The sequence below is a fragment of the Poecilia reticulata genome, linkage group LG5 (assembly GCF_000633615.1).
Source record: "Poecilia reticulata strain Guanapo linkage group LG5, Guppy_female_1.0+MT, whole genome shotgun sequence".
NCBI lineage: Eukaryota > Metazoa > Chordata > Actinopteri > Cyprinodontiformes > Poeciliidae > Poecilia > Poecilia reticulata.
This window is the reverse complement of record NC_024335.1, coordinates 9631056-9647484: the sequence shown is the minus strand read 5'-3', so window position 1 is coordinate 9647484 and position 16429 is coordinate 9631056. Positions and strand designations below refer to the sequence as shown.

The 16429-nt window shown below is 45.4% G+C and overlaps 2 protein-coding genes across 3 annotated transcripts in view; one reads left to right on the top strand and one right to left on the bottom strand.

Moving 5' to 3' along the window:
- stab1 (stabilin 1) overlaps positions 1 to 16429 on the top strand; it is a 72832-nt gene that overhangs the window by 13899 nt on the left and 42504 nt on the right. For both annotated transcript variants that reach the window (XM_008408855.2, XM_008408857.2), the window contains exons 8-28: positions 100 to 287; positions 880 to 1016; positions 1854 to 1981; positions 2181 to 2257; positions 2670 to 2792; positions 7168 to 7305; positions 7382 to 7453; positions 9279 to 9392; positions 9465 to 9518; positions 10714 to 10794; positions 10866 to 11024; positions 11958 to 12020; positions 12210 to 12302; positions 12935 to 13021; positions 13095 to 13206; positions 13370 to 13556; positions 14701 to 14794; positions 14912 to 15070; positions 15578 to 15673; positions 15820 to 15915; positions 16024 to 16071. In XM_008408855.2, coding sequence (XP_008407077.1) covers positions 100 to 287; positions 880 to 1016; positions 1854 to 1981; positions 2181 to 2257; positions 2670 to 2792; positions 7168 to 7305; positions 7382 to 7453; positions 9279 to 9392; positions 9465 to 9518; positions 10714 to 10794; positions 10866 to 11024; positions 11958 to 12020; positions 12210 to 12302; positions 12935 to 13021; positions 13095 to 13206; positions 13370 to 13556; positions 14701 to 14794; positions 14912 to 15070; positions 15578 to 15673; positions 15820 to 15915; positions 16024 to 16071 — 2306 coding nt within the window. The remainder of the gene's footprint in view (positions 1 to 99; positions 288 to 879; positions 1017 to 1853; positions 1982 to 2180; positions 2258 to 2669; positions 2793 to 7167; positions 7306 to 7381; positions 7454 to 9278; positions 9393 to 9464; positions 9519 to 10713; positions 10795 to 10865; positions 11025 to 11957; positions 12021 to 12209; positions 12303 to 12934; positions 13022 to 13094; positions 13207 to 13369; positions 13557 to 14700; positions 14795 to 14911; positions 15071 to 15577; positions 15674 to 15819; positions 15916 to 16023; positions 16072 to 16429) is intronic.
- Positions 3072 to 6538, bottom strand: LOC103464631 (zinc-binding protein A33-like). The gene has a single exon (XM_008408854.2). The coding sequence runs from the start codon at positions 6090 to 6092 to the stop codon at positions 4704 to 4706; it is 1389 nt and encodes a 462-aa protein (XP_008407076.1). The 5' UTR covers positions 6093 to 6538; the 3' UTR covers positions 3072 to 4703.

Here is a 16429-nt window from a genome sequence, read left to right as displayed (position 1 = left end):
TCTGCCTTTAGGTCACCTCTGCCTTTAGGTCAGTTCTGCCTTTAGGTCACCTCTGCCTTTAGATCAGCTCTGACTGAGCTGAGTTATGTGTGTCCTCAGCCGCCTGCTCCCAGAGAGACTGCGACGCCAACGCTCAGTGCTCCAAGGAGGCCAGCAACATCAGATGCACCTGCAAACCCGGCTACGACGGAGACGGGAAGATCTGCATCCCCAAGAACCCCTGCCTGGTCAACAACGGAGGTTGTCCCGCCAACTCCACAGTCTGCGTCTTCAAAGGACCCGACAAGGTGAGGAGGAAACCCGGGTCTGAGGGAACTTGGATCTGAGGAAACCCCGATCTGAGGAAACCCGGATCTGAGGGAACCAGGGTCTGGGGGAACCAGGGTCTGGGGGAACCCAGATCTGAGGGAACTTGGATCTGGGTGAACCCGGATCTGAGTGAACCCGGGTCTGAGGAAACTCGGATCTGAGGAAACCCGGATCTGAGGGAACTTGGATCTGGGTGAACCCGGATCTGAGTGAACCCAGGTCTGAGGAAACCCGGATCTGAGGGAACCCAGGTCTGGGGGAACCCAGATCTGAGGGAACTTGGATCTGAGTGAACCCGGATCTGAGTGAACCCGGGTCTGAGGAAACCCGGATCTGAGTAAACCCGGGTCTGAGGAAACCCAGAGCATGATCTGAGAAAACCCAAATCCGGTTCTGAGGACACCCTGAGCTGGCTCTGGAAAATCCAGATTCGGTTCTGAGAGAACCCCAGATCTGAGCCAGATCTGAGGGAACCTGGATCTGGATCTGAGGGAACCCTTCAGCAGGCTCTAGAGGAAACCTTTAGCCTCTCAGCCGCTGTTTTAATTCTCCTGTTTTCTTGTGTCTCAGTCCAGCTGTGAGTGCATGTTGGGCATGTCGCCTGTAGGCGGCAGCGCTGAGCACGGCTGCCAGTTGGTCTCTGCCTGCACAGACGTGACCTGCGACCCCACGGCGACCTGCCAGACGGAGCTGGATGGGAATCCCAGGTCAGATGGCTCGGTCTCATTCCTTCCTCCCTCCAGGGATCCACACTGGACTCTAACTGGAAACAATAAATTAACTCGTAGAGTAACTAATTTCAGGGCTGCACAGTGGCGCAGTTGGTAGAGCTGTTGCCTTGCAGCAAGAAGGTTCTGGGTTCGATTCCCAGCCTGGGGTCTTTCTGCATTGAGTTTGCATGTTCTCCCTGTGCATGTGTGGGTTTTCTCCAGGTACTCCGGTTTCCTCCCACAGTCCAAAAACATGACTGTCAGGTTAATTGGCCTCACCAAATTGCCCTTAGGTGTGAGTGTGTGTGTGCATGGTTGTGTGTATCTGTGTTGCCCTGTGACAGACTGGCGACCTGTCCAGGGTGTACCCCGCCTCTCGCCCGAAACGATAGCTGGAGATGGGCACCAGCAACCCTCCCGACCCCACTGAGGGACAAAGGTGCAAGAAAATGGATGGATGAGTAACTAATTTCAGTGAACTTAACTTTATAAATCAAAGTGCGTTTCAGTTACTTTAACCTCACCTAAACCTTATTCTTTAGTTCATGTAAAAAAACTCACAGCTTTTTGAACACTCGATGTTTTCAGCTTGAATCTCTGTATAAAAATGACCTCATTGAAGTCATTCCTGTTTTTTGTTTTGTTTTGTTTTGTTTTGTTTTGTTTTGTTTTGTTTTGTTTTGTTTTGTTTTGTTTTGTTTTGAAAAGTGAGCGGCGTAATGTTTCTCCAGAACCATAACTGTGTCGCTGAACCCAGGGAGAGGAACTTTGTCGCCCTCTAGAGCCCAGAGTGAGAGCAGAGCAGCAGCACTGACCTTCATCCTTCTGCTCCAGGTGTCTGTGCGACCCGGGATTCATTGGTGATGGACACCGTTGCTACGGTAACCTGATGGTGAGCCTAGTGGAGCTGAACCAGAGGGGGAACCACAGGGAGAACCTGACCGGAGCCATCGCCTTGTTCGGTAAATTAAAGAAAACTCCACCCAGGAGGTAAAGCTTGAAACCGGGCCTCTGCTTCAGTTTCCATGGTGACGGGTCAGCTCTCCTCCTCCTCTGATTGATTGTCTTCTTCCTGGGTGAAAGATCTGGGTTTTCGGACCCATCTGCTGCTGCTGGTTCTGTGGGTGTTCTGCTGTGAAGCTGTTGTTTCTGTTTCTACAGGGGGAGGATGTCCCATGGTTCTGAGTCATTCTGGACCCTTCACTGCTTTCTTCCCGCTCTTCAAAGAACCTCTGAGTGTGGGTCCAGCTTCCTGTTCAGGTTGATTCTGTCAGAACCGGGTCACAGATTGGACTTTGTCAAAACTCAACTAGATTTGTTGAGATGAAAACCCGGGTCTGGATCTGAGCTCAGAACCTCGTTAGTTTGAACTTTCTGCAGATAATTTTGGCTCATTTATCACTGATCAAAGACTAACGGTGGTGTTTAGACGATAAATTAGGTCCAGAACCCGATCAGAACCACAGAAAGCCTTATTTTAACATCTCTGAACTCAGCATGCAGCTTTAACGTTGAGAAAAGATCCGTTTATAGCTGATCGATTCAGATTATAATCCTACATTTAAAGAGTTTTATCTGTTAAAGTGGGTTCTGTGGGTCGGTTCTGCTGTCGAGGCCCGTGTGGCTGAACCCGATCTGCTCCGTCTGCAGGGCATTAACGAGGAGACGGTGTGCAGGAACCACCTGATCCTGGGTCAGCACCTCTACCGGGACCTGGAGGGCCGAGACTTCAGCCTCTATGGCGGAGGAAAGCTGAGAGTCAAAGCCAACAAGGTGACCCGTCGATTCCTCCAGAACCAGAACTGGGCCATTCTTCCTTCTCAGAACCTTTCTAGAACCAGGAAGCTGATCAATTGTCAGCGATAAATCACGATTCAAAGCTGCTGGGAGATTATTAAGATTAAGATGTAAGAAAAAAATTTCATGAAGAAACACGAAGCCGATAAAATTTATTAGATTTTTATTCATCCCAAAATTAAAATTAGCTGATAAATGGAAATATCTTTAAAAAAAAAACAATTTTAAAATGATTTCATCACCTTTTATAAAAACATTTAATTTTATACCAAATTATTAGAGGTCAATTATTTTGTTTACATAAATGAATAAATAGGTTTGTCTTTTTTCACCGCCTCCCAAAACAGAAGATTTCCGTAATTTTTATACCCAGGAACATAATTTCACATTAATCAGGGAAAATGACAATTAAAGCTCAACAGATTATAATCTTCATTCAGACGTTATTTCCTCATTTTTAAAATCAAATCAAGTAACTTCAATATTTAGCTTTTTTGTCTAAAATCACACCTCAAAACTGAACTAAATAAAACTATTCACCGAAAACCTTGTACTGAATATTCATTAACATCCATTAAAATGAGATAAAAGCGCATTGCACAACTTCATGGTGTGTTTCCTGCAGGTTCATAATATTCATAATGTAATTATTTGAACCTCTGCAGATAAAAAACATCTGATAAAAAACCCAAAATGTTTCTGTCAGATCTGAGTCCCTTAACAGAACCACCTTTATCTGAACTGGACCCGAATGTCTGTCAGAACCCAGAACCTGATAAAAACAACTTTTGGGTTGGAGGAAACAGAGATCTGTAAGGCTGGAAAGACAAAGAAAATTAAAGAAACATTTTCATGTTTCAGACAGTTTTCTTATTGCTGATTCAGATGTTCGGTATAAAGTTTTGATTCAAACTATCGTATCGTATCATATCGTATCATATCGTTTATCATTTATTGTGATAAATTTCTTATAAGAATTTTGATTTATCATTGTCACTAAATTCCAGTTAATGATGCTTAAAACCACCCAAAACTGTCCTTATTGGCAGGATTGTTAGTTTGACATTTTCTCCATTGTTTGTTTATTAAAAGCATCAATAAATACCAATAAATTTGAAAATGCAGCTTTCCTTAAGAAGCGTAGCCTATAACAAATGGGAACGTTTTTCAAGCGCAGTATTTGTGTTTGTGGGATTATGATTACCGACATGCGGTCACACAGTTAACTAAAAAAGGAGAAATAATAGTTTTTATCCTCACTTTCATCAATATCACAAATGTTTCACAAAATATCTTGATAAAACTTTAAGTCCATATCGCCCACCCCGAATTCGGATGATTAGAAAACATTTTTTCTGTCATCCAAGCTTCATATTTTGCACCTAAAGACCAGCAAGTTGCTTATTTTTTAGAGATTTGATTAAGAATTTATATTAAAAATTAGGGGTGCACCGATTGCAGTACCTAGCTGATCGCCGATCTTTAAAAAGCCTGACCTGCCAATTCAGACTTTGACAGATTCTGACTTTTTTGTCTGAAATGTCGCTAAAGTTGCTGAGTTGGTGGCAGTGAGGCGACTGTTGTTAACTTTAAACATGACCTGGTGGGCGGGGTCAAACCTCGCACTGCAGAGCAGAAGAGGACACAGGATGATTTTTAGATCTTTGCTGAGGTAGAAAAGATCAGCAAATAGGATCAGCTTCACATGAAAGAGTCAGTCGATCACCGACCTCCTAAAATGAAGGAAATTGGTGCCGATAAATCGGTGCACCCCTGTTGAACATCAAAAATGGACAAAATGTCTCCAGTAGAATGAGGGAGTTTCAGCTCAGAGATGGTAAACTGTGTGTGAACGCTGACATAAACCTTCTGTCGAACCTGTGGATCTTATCCGGCGTTTTTGTTGACGCTCACCGAGACGCTGGCCGGGAGGAGCCGGACCGGCACCGGGTCCTCGGTGTAAATGTAGGGGAACAGCGTGGCGCTGAAGCTGTGTGTGAAGGTGTGTATGTTGGCGTTGGTGCCGCGGTCGCAGAAGGACAGCCTCCCCCTGTCCACGTCCAGATGGACGCCGATCTTCCTCACCGGCGCCTTCAGCGGCAGCTCCGTCTCCGGTTCTGATCCGGAGAACGCGGTGAGCTTCCCGTGGCAGAAGGAGATCCTCCACAGCTGCGCCGCCGGGGCTCCGCCCGGCTGGACGGCATCCCCCAGCACGCCCAGCTCCCAGTCCCGGTTCTCCCCGACGTCCACGTTCCAGCCGTGCGTCCCCGAGGCGAAGCCCTGCGAGCCGAGGACGGAGCAGGAGAACCGGGTCCTCTCCGGGTTCTTGGGCAGCTGCTTCCGGTCTCCGGACAGGACGCTGCTCAGGTCACTGGACAGGACGAGCTCCGGGTCCGCCGTGTTCGGGTCCAGAACCACGGGGCTGTAGTACACGACCCGCTTCATGCTGCTCCAGATGTTGAAGGCCAGGTTGCCCAGGTGCTGGACCACGTCAATCAGCGCTCCGGGGACGGGCTGCGGGTCGTCCTGAAGGGGGCGCTGCTGGACCCTCCTCACCGTTTCCTGGTAGTTCTTCAGGAAGGAGACGTCTGCGGCCTTCAGTTCCGCCTGCGCAGCTGTGATGGCGGCTGACAGAGCCGCGATCTCTCTGCTCAGAGCCGCCACCTTCTCCTTCATCACCCCACTCTTCTTCGCCTCTTCCTGCTGCAGAGCGGCGACCTTTGCCCTCTCTTCCTGCTGCAGGAACTGGTGCAGCTTCTGAAACTGCTCCTTGATCTGCTTCTCGGTCTGCTGGCTCTGCAGCCTGATGAACTTCAGGGTTTGGTCCCCGTCCGCTTTGGCGTCCTGCAGGACGGTCAGCTTGTCCTGCAGAGGCTTCAGGATCTTCTGCAGCTCCTCCCGGTACTCCTGCGCCGCCTCGTCCACGGGCCGGAACCGGTGCTCGCTGTGGATCCTGGAGTCCCGACAGATGACGCACACCGGCTCCTGGTGGTCCAGGCAGAAGATCTTGAGCTTCTCAGAGTGCAGAGTGCAGAGATGCTCCGACAGCCCCACGGCTGTGAAGGCCTCACACAGGTTCTTTAAGGCCAGGTTGCGAGGCGGGTCGCTGCGGGACGACTTCCTCTTGCAGACGGGACACTCTTGCGTTTTCTTCCCCCTCCACCAGGTCTGCAGGCAGGCTCTGCAGAAGCTGTGGCTGCAGGTCAGGACCACCGGGTCCTTAAAGATGTCCTGGCAGATGGGGCAGGACAGATCCTCCTCAGGCCTGGAAGACATGTTGTCTCTGAATGCAGCTAAAGACGAAGCAGGTTCCTCTGTAGGGAAGGCGCAGAGTTACTTTCACTTTGAGCTGAGCTCTCCCAGGTTGTAGCTTTTCAGGTTGAAGGAGTTCAAACCCAGTACGTCAGAGTTCCCTGCGTCCTTGTCTCCAGTTTATGCCGTTGATATGAATCTTTCAGCTGTTTTCTTGAAGTTCTTTATCAGTCAGAAGCAAGAAAGGAAAACTTCTCTGTTTGTCAGCCTGACGGAGAGTGGGCGGAGCTTCAATGCATGCATCATTTCCTGTCTCTGGCATGTTTACGACAGCAGGTGTGTAAAGTCAAGCTCCTCTGAGAAGATATTTACAGCTGCTCAGAATCAAACCTTTCGCCTTTAGCCACTTCCCTATTCAGTGTGGCTGACCTTTGACCTCAGGCCTGTTGGATCAGGTTCAGAGAGGCAGAAATGTTCAGGTAACTTCAACATTTCATGTCAAATTAAACCTTCTGCATAGAGCCAAGCACTAAAACGCTGCCCTCAAATAAATTTAAATCATGTATACAACAGAAGTATATAATTAATATATAGTTACTTATTACTGTTGGCAATAATAAAAATAATTTATTAATCAGACAGGAAACTGAAAAGAGAACCAAAGCAATATTTCTCTTCTTTTTTTTTAGATTAAATATTCTGTAGTTAAATCCTCACAATTAAAAAAATAAAAATAAAAAAGGAGGATGTTAGTACTTCACTGATGTGAATTTTTTGGAAATTGCTGCAGGTAAATTTTAAGTATGTTTTGGTTTTTCATTCATTCATATTATTATTTTTTGGTATAAAATTGTCTTCTTATTTTTACCAAACTTGCATTTATTTTTTGTTTCTATCTGTGATGTTGTGACTGTTGTGAAGAACTTTGGCCAGCTGAGGTTGTTGCAAATGTGCTAAATAAATAAACTTTGACTAATTTATAGATGATGGCTTCAAAACATCAGTCTAAGTTTTCAATATTAATATATTTTAGTGAATAATAATCTATTTTAGCGAGGTCTGGTTCAGTCTGAAGGAGAGACGGGTTGTTTCTCTGCAGAAGTTCATCCTGATGAGCGATCCCAGCAGGCCGTTCACCATCATCCAGGCAGACCTGCCCGCAGCCAACGGCGTCATCCACCTCATCGACCGGCCAATCACAGGCAGCCTTCCTGACGGGCCGGCCCGGGACGAGCGGGTCGGTTCTGCTGCCCCGTTCTGCCGCGCTTCCTCTCAGCGAAACGTTTCGGACCATTTTCTGCTTCTCTGTCCAGTTCGCTGACAAGACGATCGGGGAGATCCTGAGGAAAGATGAGAAATTCAACCGCTTCCTGTCTCTGGTTGATGTGAGTGTAAACGCCACATTTTCCCCCCAGAAAACATGCTAGTCTGGCGTTAGCGGCGCCAGGACCGTCATCAGTGGCCCGTCGTGTTTATGAGTTGAAAATGTTTAAAGTTTACAGGAAATTTGAAAATAAGACTCGGTGGTTATGTGCTATTGGAAGACAAATACCTAAAGACCAGCTATAAAGTCAAACGTAAGAAAATACAATTAAAATGAAAATGTTTTGCACTTCAGTGGTTTCATCCCTGATTGTATTCCAGCGGTTTTGCAGTTGTATTCTTGTACTAGTGTATATTCCTGCTTTGGTGGATTAAATCTTTGCCAGAGTTTAATCTGAGTGCTGCCATTGGAGTCAAAAGGGCTTCTGTTTCTCATTTAACCCTTTCATGCATATGGTCACTACAATGGACAGCTATCTAAAAGCCATTTTCTTGTGGATTTTTATGTTATAAATGCACACAGACCACTGAAGTGGACACTAATGCATCATAAAATACACCATCAACTACTGGCCATCAGCTGCAAATGCAAGAAATTATTTTTGTTAAATCCAATATGGCCGACAGACAAAAAAAGCACGCCATGCGGTAAAAAAAATATTGACTTCAGATAACCCCTAAAAAACAATACTACTAATGTATTTTAAATAACAACTTTGTATTTCGAGAAAATTACAATTAATCACCTAAAAAAAATGTTTACAAAATATTTTTTCCTACCTTTTTTTATGCTTTAAGAAAATAAAAAAAAATTGGAAAAAAAATCCTGATACATCCATTTTCTTGCACCCTTGTCCCTCAGTGGGGTCGGGAGGGTTGCTGGTTCATCTCCAGCTGACGTTCTGTGCGAGAGGCGGGGTCACCCTGGACAGGTCGCCAGTCTGTCGCAGGGCAACACAGAGACACACAGGACACACAACCATGCACACACACATTCACACCTAGGAGCAATTTAGAGAGACCAATTAACCTGACAGTCATGTTTTTGGACTGTGGGAGGAAACCGGAGTACCCGGAGAAAACCCACGCATGCACAGGGAGAACATGCAAACTCCATGCAGAGAGACCGGGGCCGGGAATCGAACCCAGAACCTTCTTGCTGCAAGGCAACAGCTCTACCAACTGCGCCACTGTGCAGCCCTGAATCCTGACACAAAGGATCATAATTCATGCATGAAAGGGTTAAAGCTCAGCGAAAAGATGCATAGCAACGTTCTGCAGAAAGTCTTTATTGTTCTTAATTTCTGGTGAGAAAAAAGTTTTGCCAAATTGATTCGATTTGTGTAAACAGGATAGTTTTTGTTCTGATCTTTGTTTTTGTTAGTAAACAGAAGTTGGATCTTTAACGTGTCTGCATTGGGAAACACTTAATTTGAAGGGATGTGACTGACGTAACACTGATGAACATGAAGGAGTCTTATTAATGTCTGACTGCTATCATGAAGTGTCATTCGGTAAATAATGACATTTTTAACTCATAGTTGCATTAAAATTTGCATTAAAAGTGTTAACTTTGCATTATTTGGTAAATAAAAGTTGCATTAAAAGTCAATTCAGTGTCAACTTTGCATCATTATTTACAGAATGAGACAGTCACACACTTGAAGACTCCTTCATATTTATGACTGTCTCATGTTAGACTTGTACACACCTTCATATAAAGTGTCACCCTGTAAACCTGCGTTTCCTTTACAAATGTGTGCAAAACTTTGTCAATCTCACAATTTCTATGTTTCCATACAATAAGAAATGCATTTTAACTGTGTTGTTGGAGGTCAGAGGGGCGTTTTGATGTTCCTTTATAAATCCCACGTTTCACGTTCACAGAACTGCGGTTCCCCCCCTCCTCTCCGCGGACCCGGACCTCTCACCGTGTTCGTCCCCACCAACGAGGCGGTGGACCGGGCCCGAGACGGCAGCATCCTCTACATGTTGAACAGCGTAAGCCGGAGGCGGAGGAGAGCACAGATTACCGTCTGATCAGCTGCTGCAGCTCATCTGCTTCTGTTTCAGGCCAAGCAGAAACTCCAGGAGCTGCTCAGACATCACGTCTTCTCGCAGGCTGCTGTAAGAAACGACACTCCTGACACTCTGTAAAAACACCGTAAACACGCTGTAAACACATCCATCAATCCTTTATGGTTCAGCAAAAAGAATAATTACATACTTGTTTTAGGGTAAAAACAGCATTTATTACAAATAACAGCAGAGAAGCTGCTCTTATTTTTCAGTGTTATATTAAACTGTCAACAGCCAAAAAACTGTCTTGGTTTTTTTCAGATGATTTATGGTGATGTTGATGTGCTGAATCCAAAACTCACATTGGTTTTGCTCAATCAGATCAACTTTCTGAAGAAAGCTACATGTTGGTTTGGTTTGCTGGAATGCAGCCATGATTACTGCAGGAGTCTGAAGAGAGACTTTCCTGCTGCTGAAAATACGAGGCGGTCGAAGAAACCGAAGTTCATGCCCTGAATTTTGCACAGTGGAGACGAAATGTTCAGTTTACATGCACTTCATCAGTGTTTATTACTTAACTTAGAGAAATCAAAAAAAAATCATTTAATTAATACACTATGTTTGAAAACTATTATTTTTTCTCCTACAACATTTTTTGGATGAAAAATATTAATGGAAATGAACCGATAACGTCACAAAAATGTCATCAATTTAGTCAGAGGATCAGATTTCTCTAAATCAAGTTAGAATAAAAACCTGACCTGATTGAGAAAAATGGATGTCAGTTTTGGATTCAGCTGTGCAAAGTAGTCCTAATTCAGTTGAAAAAATATAGACAACCTCCACAAAGCATTTGTTTGTAACCTTCAGTGTCATGTAATGATTACATTTTAGGAAGAAATGAGTGAAAAATCCTCAAACTTTTTTTTCTTTTGGCTCAGGTGGCCTTTATTTGAGAGTAGTTAGACAGGAAAAGTGGGTCAGACATGAAGCAAAGGTCACGAGGTCGGGAATCGAACCTGCGTCGGCCACGTCGAGGACTGAGGCCGCCTCATGGGGTTGTGTTTTACCCCAGCGCCTCCACAGAGCCCCAGACTTTTTCCTGACCTTGTTCTCTAGTTGTCACAGTGTTGACAATAACTGCGCCCCTTTTTCTTTTACATATCAGGCGAACATTTAAGATGTAGTTCATTATATTGATAACAGCTAAAACCAATGCTCGTCTTCGTCAGTGAGGAAGGTTTTGGCCTCCAGCAGGAAGCTGGGCCGGGATCTTGATGCCGCATCGTTTTTCTCTCTGCAGCTCACAACAGATGACCTGGCCGCCCTTCCTCAAGTCCGGACGATGGCCAATCAGCTGGTCACCATCTCTGCCTCCGACACTGTGAGTGCCTCTGATTGGTTGACGAAGCCCGAGTGAGTGTTTGTCGAACGGCGTGTGCTGCTGCTGCGCAGGGGGAAGTCCTGCTGGGGGAGAAAGGAGTCCGCCTGACCGGCTCCAACATCATGGCCTCCAACGGCGTCATCCACATGATCGACGGGCTGCTGTACCCGCCCTCCATCCTGCCCATCCTGCCGCACCGCTGCGACACCACAAAGAGCAAGATCACCGTGGTGAGACGCCAGGAAACCCCATGAAACCTGGTGATGCAGCAAAGGATTGTGGGGGTTTTCCACATATTTTTATTAGAGCCAATCAAACAAATTCCAAAATATAATTCGTACTGTATATATACGCCTATTTATACACTAAACAGTACAATACAGGCAAAATAGTGCATCAAAGAAACAATGCACCAGTTTCATTGTAGCTTTTTCAACAAAAGGAAAAAAGTTAAATTAAAAATAAAACCCAAACTCTCCTTCACATCTGAGCTCAAGTCAACACAGAAAACCTCACATCAGATATTTGAAAATATCCGATGAATCAGATATCTGATTCATAACCAAAGCAAAAGATCCCGACAACTGGCACCTTCAGGCAAAACCTCAAAGTCTGAAAAATAGGAATACAAAGATTCCCATCTTTTGTAAAACTTTAGTGTACATCCTAATAAAGTGTATTTATTTATCTAAAGCCTTAGATAATAAAATATCTAAATCTCAGCATCCCTCAGGGACACTTCCAGTGTGACTATGAAGAAGGATTTTAGGAGTTTGGCTGCAGCAAAGTCGGCCGTGGTTTTATTGTTTACTGTTAAGAGTAGAGAAGTATATATGTAATTTATATACACTGCTCAAAAAAATAAAGGGAACACTTAAACAACTCAATATAACTCCAAGTAAATCAAACTTCTGTGAAATCAAACTGTCCACTTAGGAAGCAACACTGATTGACAACGGGGACCCTCGTCGGGTCAATCAGTGTTGCTTCCAAAGTGGACAGTTTGATTTCACAGAAGTTTGATTTACTTGGAGTTATATTGTGTTGTTTAAGTGTTCCCTTTATTTTTTTGAGCAGCATATATATATATATATATATATATATATATATATTTCATATCGGTGCATCTCCAGATGAAACTAAAAGCTGATTTGTTTTTTTAGGGTCCTTGTGTTCACTGCAGCTTCCTCGACCAGACTGAGTGTCCTGAAGGCAGCGAGGAAATGGTAAATATTCATTATTCACATAGAGGAGCAGATTTTTGTTTCCTTCCTGCAGTAAATTCACAGTGAATCCTGGAAAGTGACGCGGGATTGTTCTCATTTCAGTCGTGGGAAATAAGTGAAAAGTTTCTGATTCCTGTGATCCTAATCACTTCAAACACTTGTTCAGATTTTCCTGTTTGTTTTTCTCAGGAGAGTCATCAGATCGGCTGCGAGTACGCGAACCTTCCTTTTGGACAAACGCACAACAAAGGCTGCGCCAAATACTGCAACGCCACCAAGCAGGTGAGAGCAGGAACTGCAGCTCAGACTCCGTACATATGAACTCTGGTTTCTGGTCAGGCTGTTGGTGAAATGGAAACTACAGCTTGTTTCTCAGTCATCATCACAGGGTCTTTATTCTCCAGGGAACCGGTCTTCTGTAGTCTAGAAAACCTGGAACCAGGAGAAATTCAATCATTTTTATCTGAAAGGTCTCAGGTTACAACCTGTTGAATCCTCGTTTTATTTCCTATATAGCAGTCTTTCTCAAACTGTGGTTCCCGGACCACTGGTGGTCCGCTGGTGCCCTCTAGTGGTCCGCAAGGTACTGCATGTAAACAACCTACTTGAGCTCAAAGTGTGACGCTACAGCTAGCTTACAAAAGGATTGTGTTTAAAAATAACAATGGGTAAGTGGCTTATAGACAAGTCACTTAAGAAAAACAGAAGATGGAAAGAAAATGAGGATTACTTTTATGATCAAAACTGCTGGGAGTTTTGTGTCGTTCATGAACGTTCATGATTCTTTTGAACAGTTCTATGCTCGAACGAGTCTCACTTGGTGAGAATTTAGTTTTTTTCGACTTTGCGTGTTTGCTGCAATGTGGGGTAGTGAATGCTGTTCCAGGGTTGTGCTGAGCCGCCTCTGCCTGCAGGTGGCGCAGTGCTGCAGCGGGTTCTACGGTCCGGACTGCAAGCCCTGCATCGGAGGCTTCCAGCATCCCTGCTACGACAAAGGAACGGTGAGGAACGCCGAGCCCAGCTGCTGCTGTCTCCTGATTGGCCGACTGTCAATGCTGTTTGTCCCGTCCTCAGTGTCTCGACGGTATCCATGGTAACGGCTCCTGCAGCTGTCACCCGCGTTTCAAAGGAATCGCCTGTCACATCTGCTCAGATCCATCCAAACATGGAGAAAACTGCGACGAAGGTTAACTCCTCCTCTTCCTCCTGACCGCCATTTGATCTGAAACGATTAAATTTAAATAATTTAAAAGTCATTACTTTGGTTTTCCGACTTCAATCAGAGTTAAAGTTGATGTTTTATTGGCGGTCTGAACCCAGAGTGTGGTTTCTGGTGTCCTGACCCTCAGAGTGTCGCTGCGTCCACGGCCTGTGCGACAACCGGCCCGGCAGCGGCGGCGTGTGTCGGAGGGGGTCGTGTTCGGACGGGTTCTTCGGAGATTACTGCGATAGGACGGCCACGCCCTGCAACGCGGACGGCCTGCTGGCTCACTGCCACATCCATGCCTACTGCACACACACCGGCCTCGACTACAAGTGAGGCTTTGAGATTTTTATGTCGACTAGGGCTGTAACGATTCCTCGAATGATTCGAGTTCCTCGATTATTGAAGTTCTTGCAGGAAAATGTATCTGCCTCGAAGCTTCATTAAGTTATGTTTTATTATTTAACGTACAGAGTTCCGGCCAGGACTTTATTTGTGTTTGCAGTGCGCTCAGCTCCGCCTATGAGTTGTTGCTACCGTGTTTCCCCGAAAGTAAGACAGTGTCTTACTTTCTTTTTATCCCCAAAAGCCCCACTATGTCTTACTTTCGCGGTATGTCTTATATTGGAAAAGAATTGTCGAATTTTTTGTTTTAACCATAAAATTAACATTTATTAACAACCTGAACAGTATTGTATTCACCACAAAACAGTTTTATAAAAGGAAGTGCAGGGGACGGCGCGGTGACGTATGGAGAGGGAGACGGTGCGGACGTGGGCAGGAGGCGGCGCACAGCTAGATGAGAGGGAGGCGGCAATACCCCGTGTTTCCCCGAAAGTAAGACGTATGTCTTACTTTCGTAACTTTCGGGGTACGTCTTACTTTCGGGGTACGGCTCATATTAGCCGACCCCCCTGAAACCCCTGATACGTCTTACAATCGGGGGTGTCTTACTATCGGGGAAACACGGTAAGTGCTAGGATCATATCGTCCAATTTTCCAGGTTTTTATCCGTTTTTGGGGAGCCAATAAGCATCCTTAAATTAACTGGTTCGATGCTTGAAGTACGAGAGCCTTTCTCCTCCCGAACTGCATAGTGGAGAGATTCTAAGACGATTAGTAATGAACAAGCCTTCAGTGCAGTTAGTAGTTAAACTGTCACAACAGAGAGAAGTCTCATGATTTTCCCTCAAACTGAAAGGCAAACCAAAGCCGACTGGATCCACAGGAACAGAGAAGAATGCATCTGAAAGGTCAACCACAGAAAAAAATCTGAGGAAGGATTGGATGAGGATTAGGCATCATGGAACAGGATTTTCAACCAGTTTGAATTGTTTGATGCGGTGCAGTTTGAAAGAGAACCACAGCAGCTGAAAATGTAACAAAAGTTGCAGCTTTAATCCCCAATCGAACTGAGTCTGTCCGGTGTGGAACCAGCGTCTCCTCAGCCCGTCCTTCTGCTCTGCGTTGCTCCAGGTGTATCTGCAGGGACGGATATGAAGGCGACGGCCACTCCTGCTCTCCCATCAACCTGTGCCTGAAGAGCAGCCGCGGCGGCTGCGACGCCAACGTAAGGCCGGCCGCACCGCTCACACCTCAGACACAGTTCCTGCAGAGCAGCTCAGATGATGATGTCTGTTTGACGCCGTCAGAGTGTGGTGACCGCCCCGTCCCTCTCGCCCCGCAGGCCGATTGTGTGTTCGTGGCTCCAGGTAACGTGTCGTGTGTGTGCGCCGAGGGATGGACGGGCGACGGGACGGTCTGCGTGGAAATCAACAACTGTGAGCTGCAAGACCGAGGCGGCTGCAGCTCCAACGCCACCTGCAACCACATTGGACCGGGACAGGTCGGCGAAAATCCCCATCCCCAACCGTCAGACGTCAAACACGTCTGACGGTTTTCTGTCAGTAGAGACTAGGAAACCCAGAAAACATAAGAAAAGCATAGAACTGTTACATTTATTATGTGCCACAGCATCAAATGTAAAAGATTTGTACATAATGAAGCCCTTATGATTGATATATTTAAAAAATGCATTAGATATTAAACAATCATGAAATATGAGCTCACCAGTCTTCTGCAGCTCCTACTTATCTCATAAATGTTTTTTATGAACCAAAAGTTTTACGTTTACCTGCAGAAAAGTATTAACCAGTAAAAATAACTCCTCTTTTGGTTCTGGTAAACTTTATTACGCTGTGCTCAGCACCAAAACAAACAACATGAAAGACTGTATAAATCCCACATGTGCTACTGTCATGATGGTGCCCCCTAGTGGACTGGCATGTAATAAAGCAAAATAAAGGAGAAGCAAAAAGCTCCTTTTAAATAAACCTCTGCTCTCTGTGTGCAGAGCGAATGTGTCTGTAAAACTGGATATATGGGAGACGGGAAGGTGTGCGACTTCGTCAATCCCTGCCTGACCAACAATGGAGGCTGCCATAACCTGGTACACACACACACACACACACGCACACACACACACACAGAGAAATCTCTTTAGTTTCTGTACATCTGGTCTTACTCAGGCCTATTAGCTGTCAGGGGGCGGGGCTAATCTTTCCCCTTTAAAGGCTCCTATTGGTTATGTGTCAGGCCAAGTGTAAGCTGGAGGAGGGCGGAGTTCACACCTGCACCTGTATGGACGGCTACAACGGCGACGGGAAGCTGTGCTACGGATCGCTCCTGGACGTAAGTAGAAGCAGAGGATTGTTGAAGCTTTCTGTCGGCTCTGGCTTTTGTCAAGTCCAGTTTCTCTTGCAGTGGTTCTGACCCATGACTGTCTTTGGGGTTTTTTAGGAGCTGGACATGAACTTCTATTTCTACAGATTCTACAAGCTGATCCAGGTGGGTCCGACCAGGTTTGTTCCGTCTTCAATGTGTGTTTGTGGTCTGAGTTCTGGTGGTTTAAGGCTCTTTTCCATTCATTTCAGAAGGATTTAAATCAGAAAATATTTTAGAAATGATAGAAGATATAAAGATATAAATCTGTGACTCGTGGTGGCAGTTCAGCAGTAAGACTTCTTGCTTCCTCCTTTAGTTTTGGGGGAAAACTGAACCGATCCGAGTCTGTGGTCCAGATTAAAACTGAACCGATCCGAGTCTCTGGCCCAGATTAAAACTGAACCGATTCGAGTCTGTGGTCCAGATTAAAACTGAATTTATCCGAGTTTCTGGTCCAGATTAAAACTGAACCGATCCGAGT

Bases quoted from the DNA above. Each gene is read 5' to 3' on its own strand.
- LOC103464631 (XM_008408854.2), bottom strand. From the start codon at position 6,092: ATGTCTTCCAGGCCTGAGGAGGATCTGTCCTGCCCCATCTGCCAGGAC.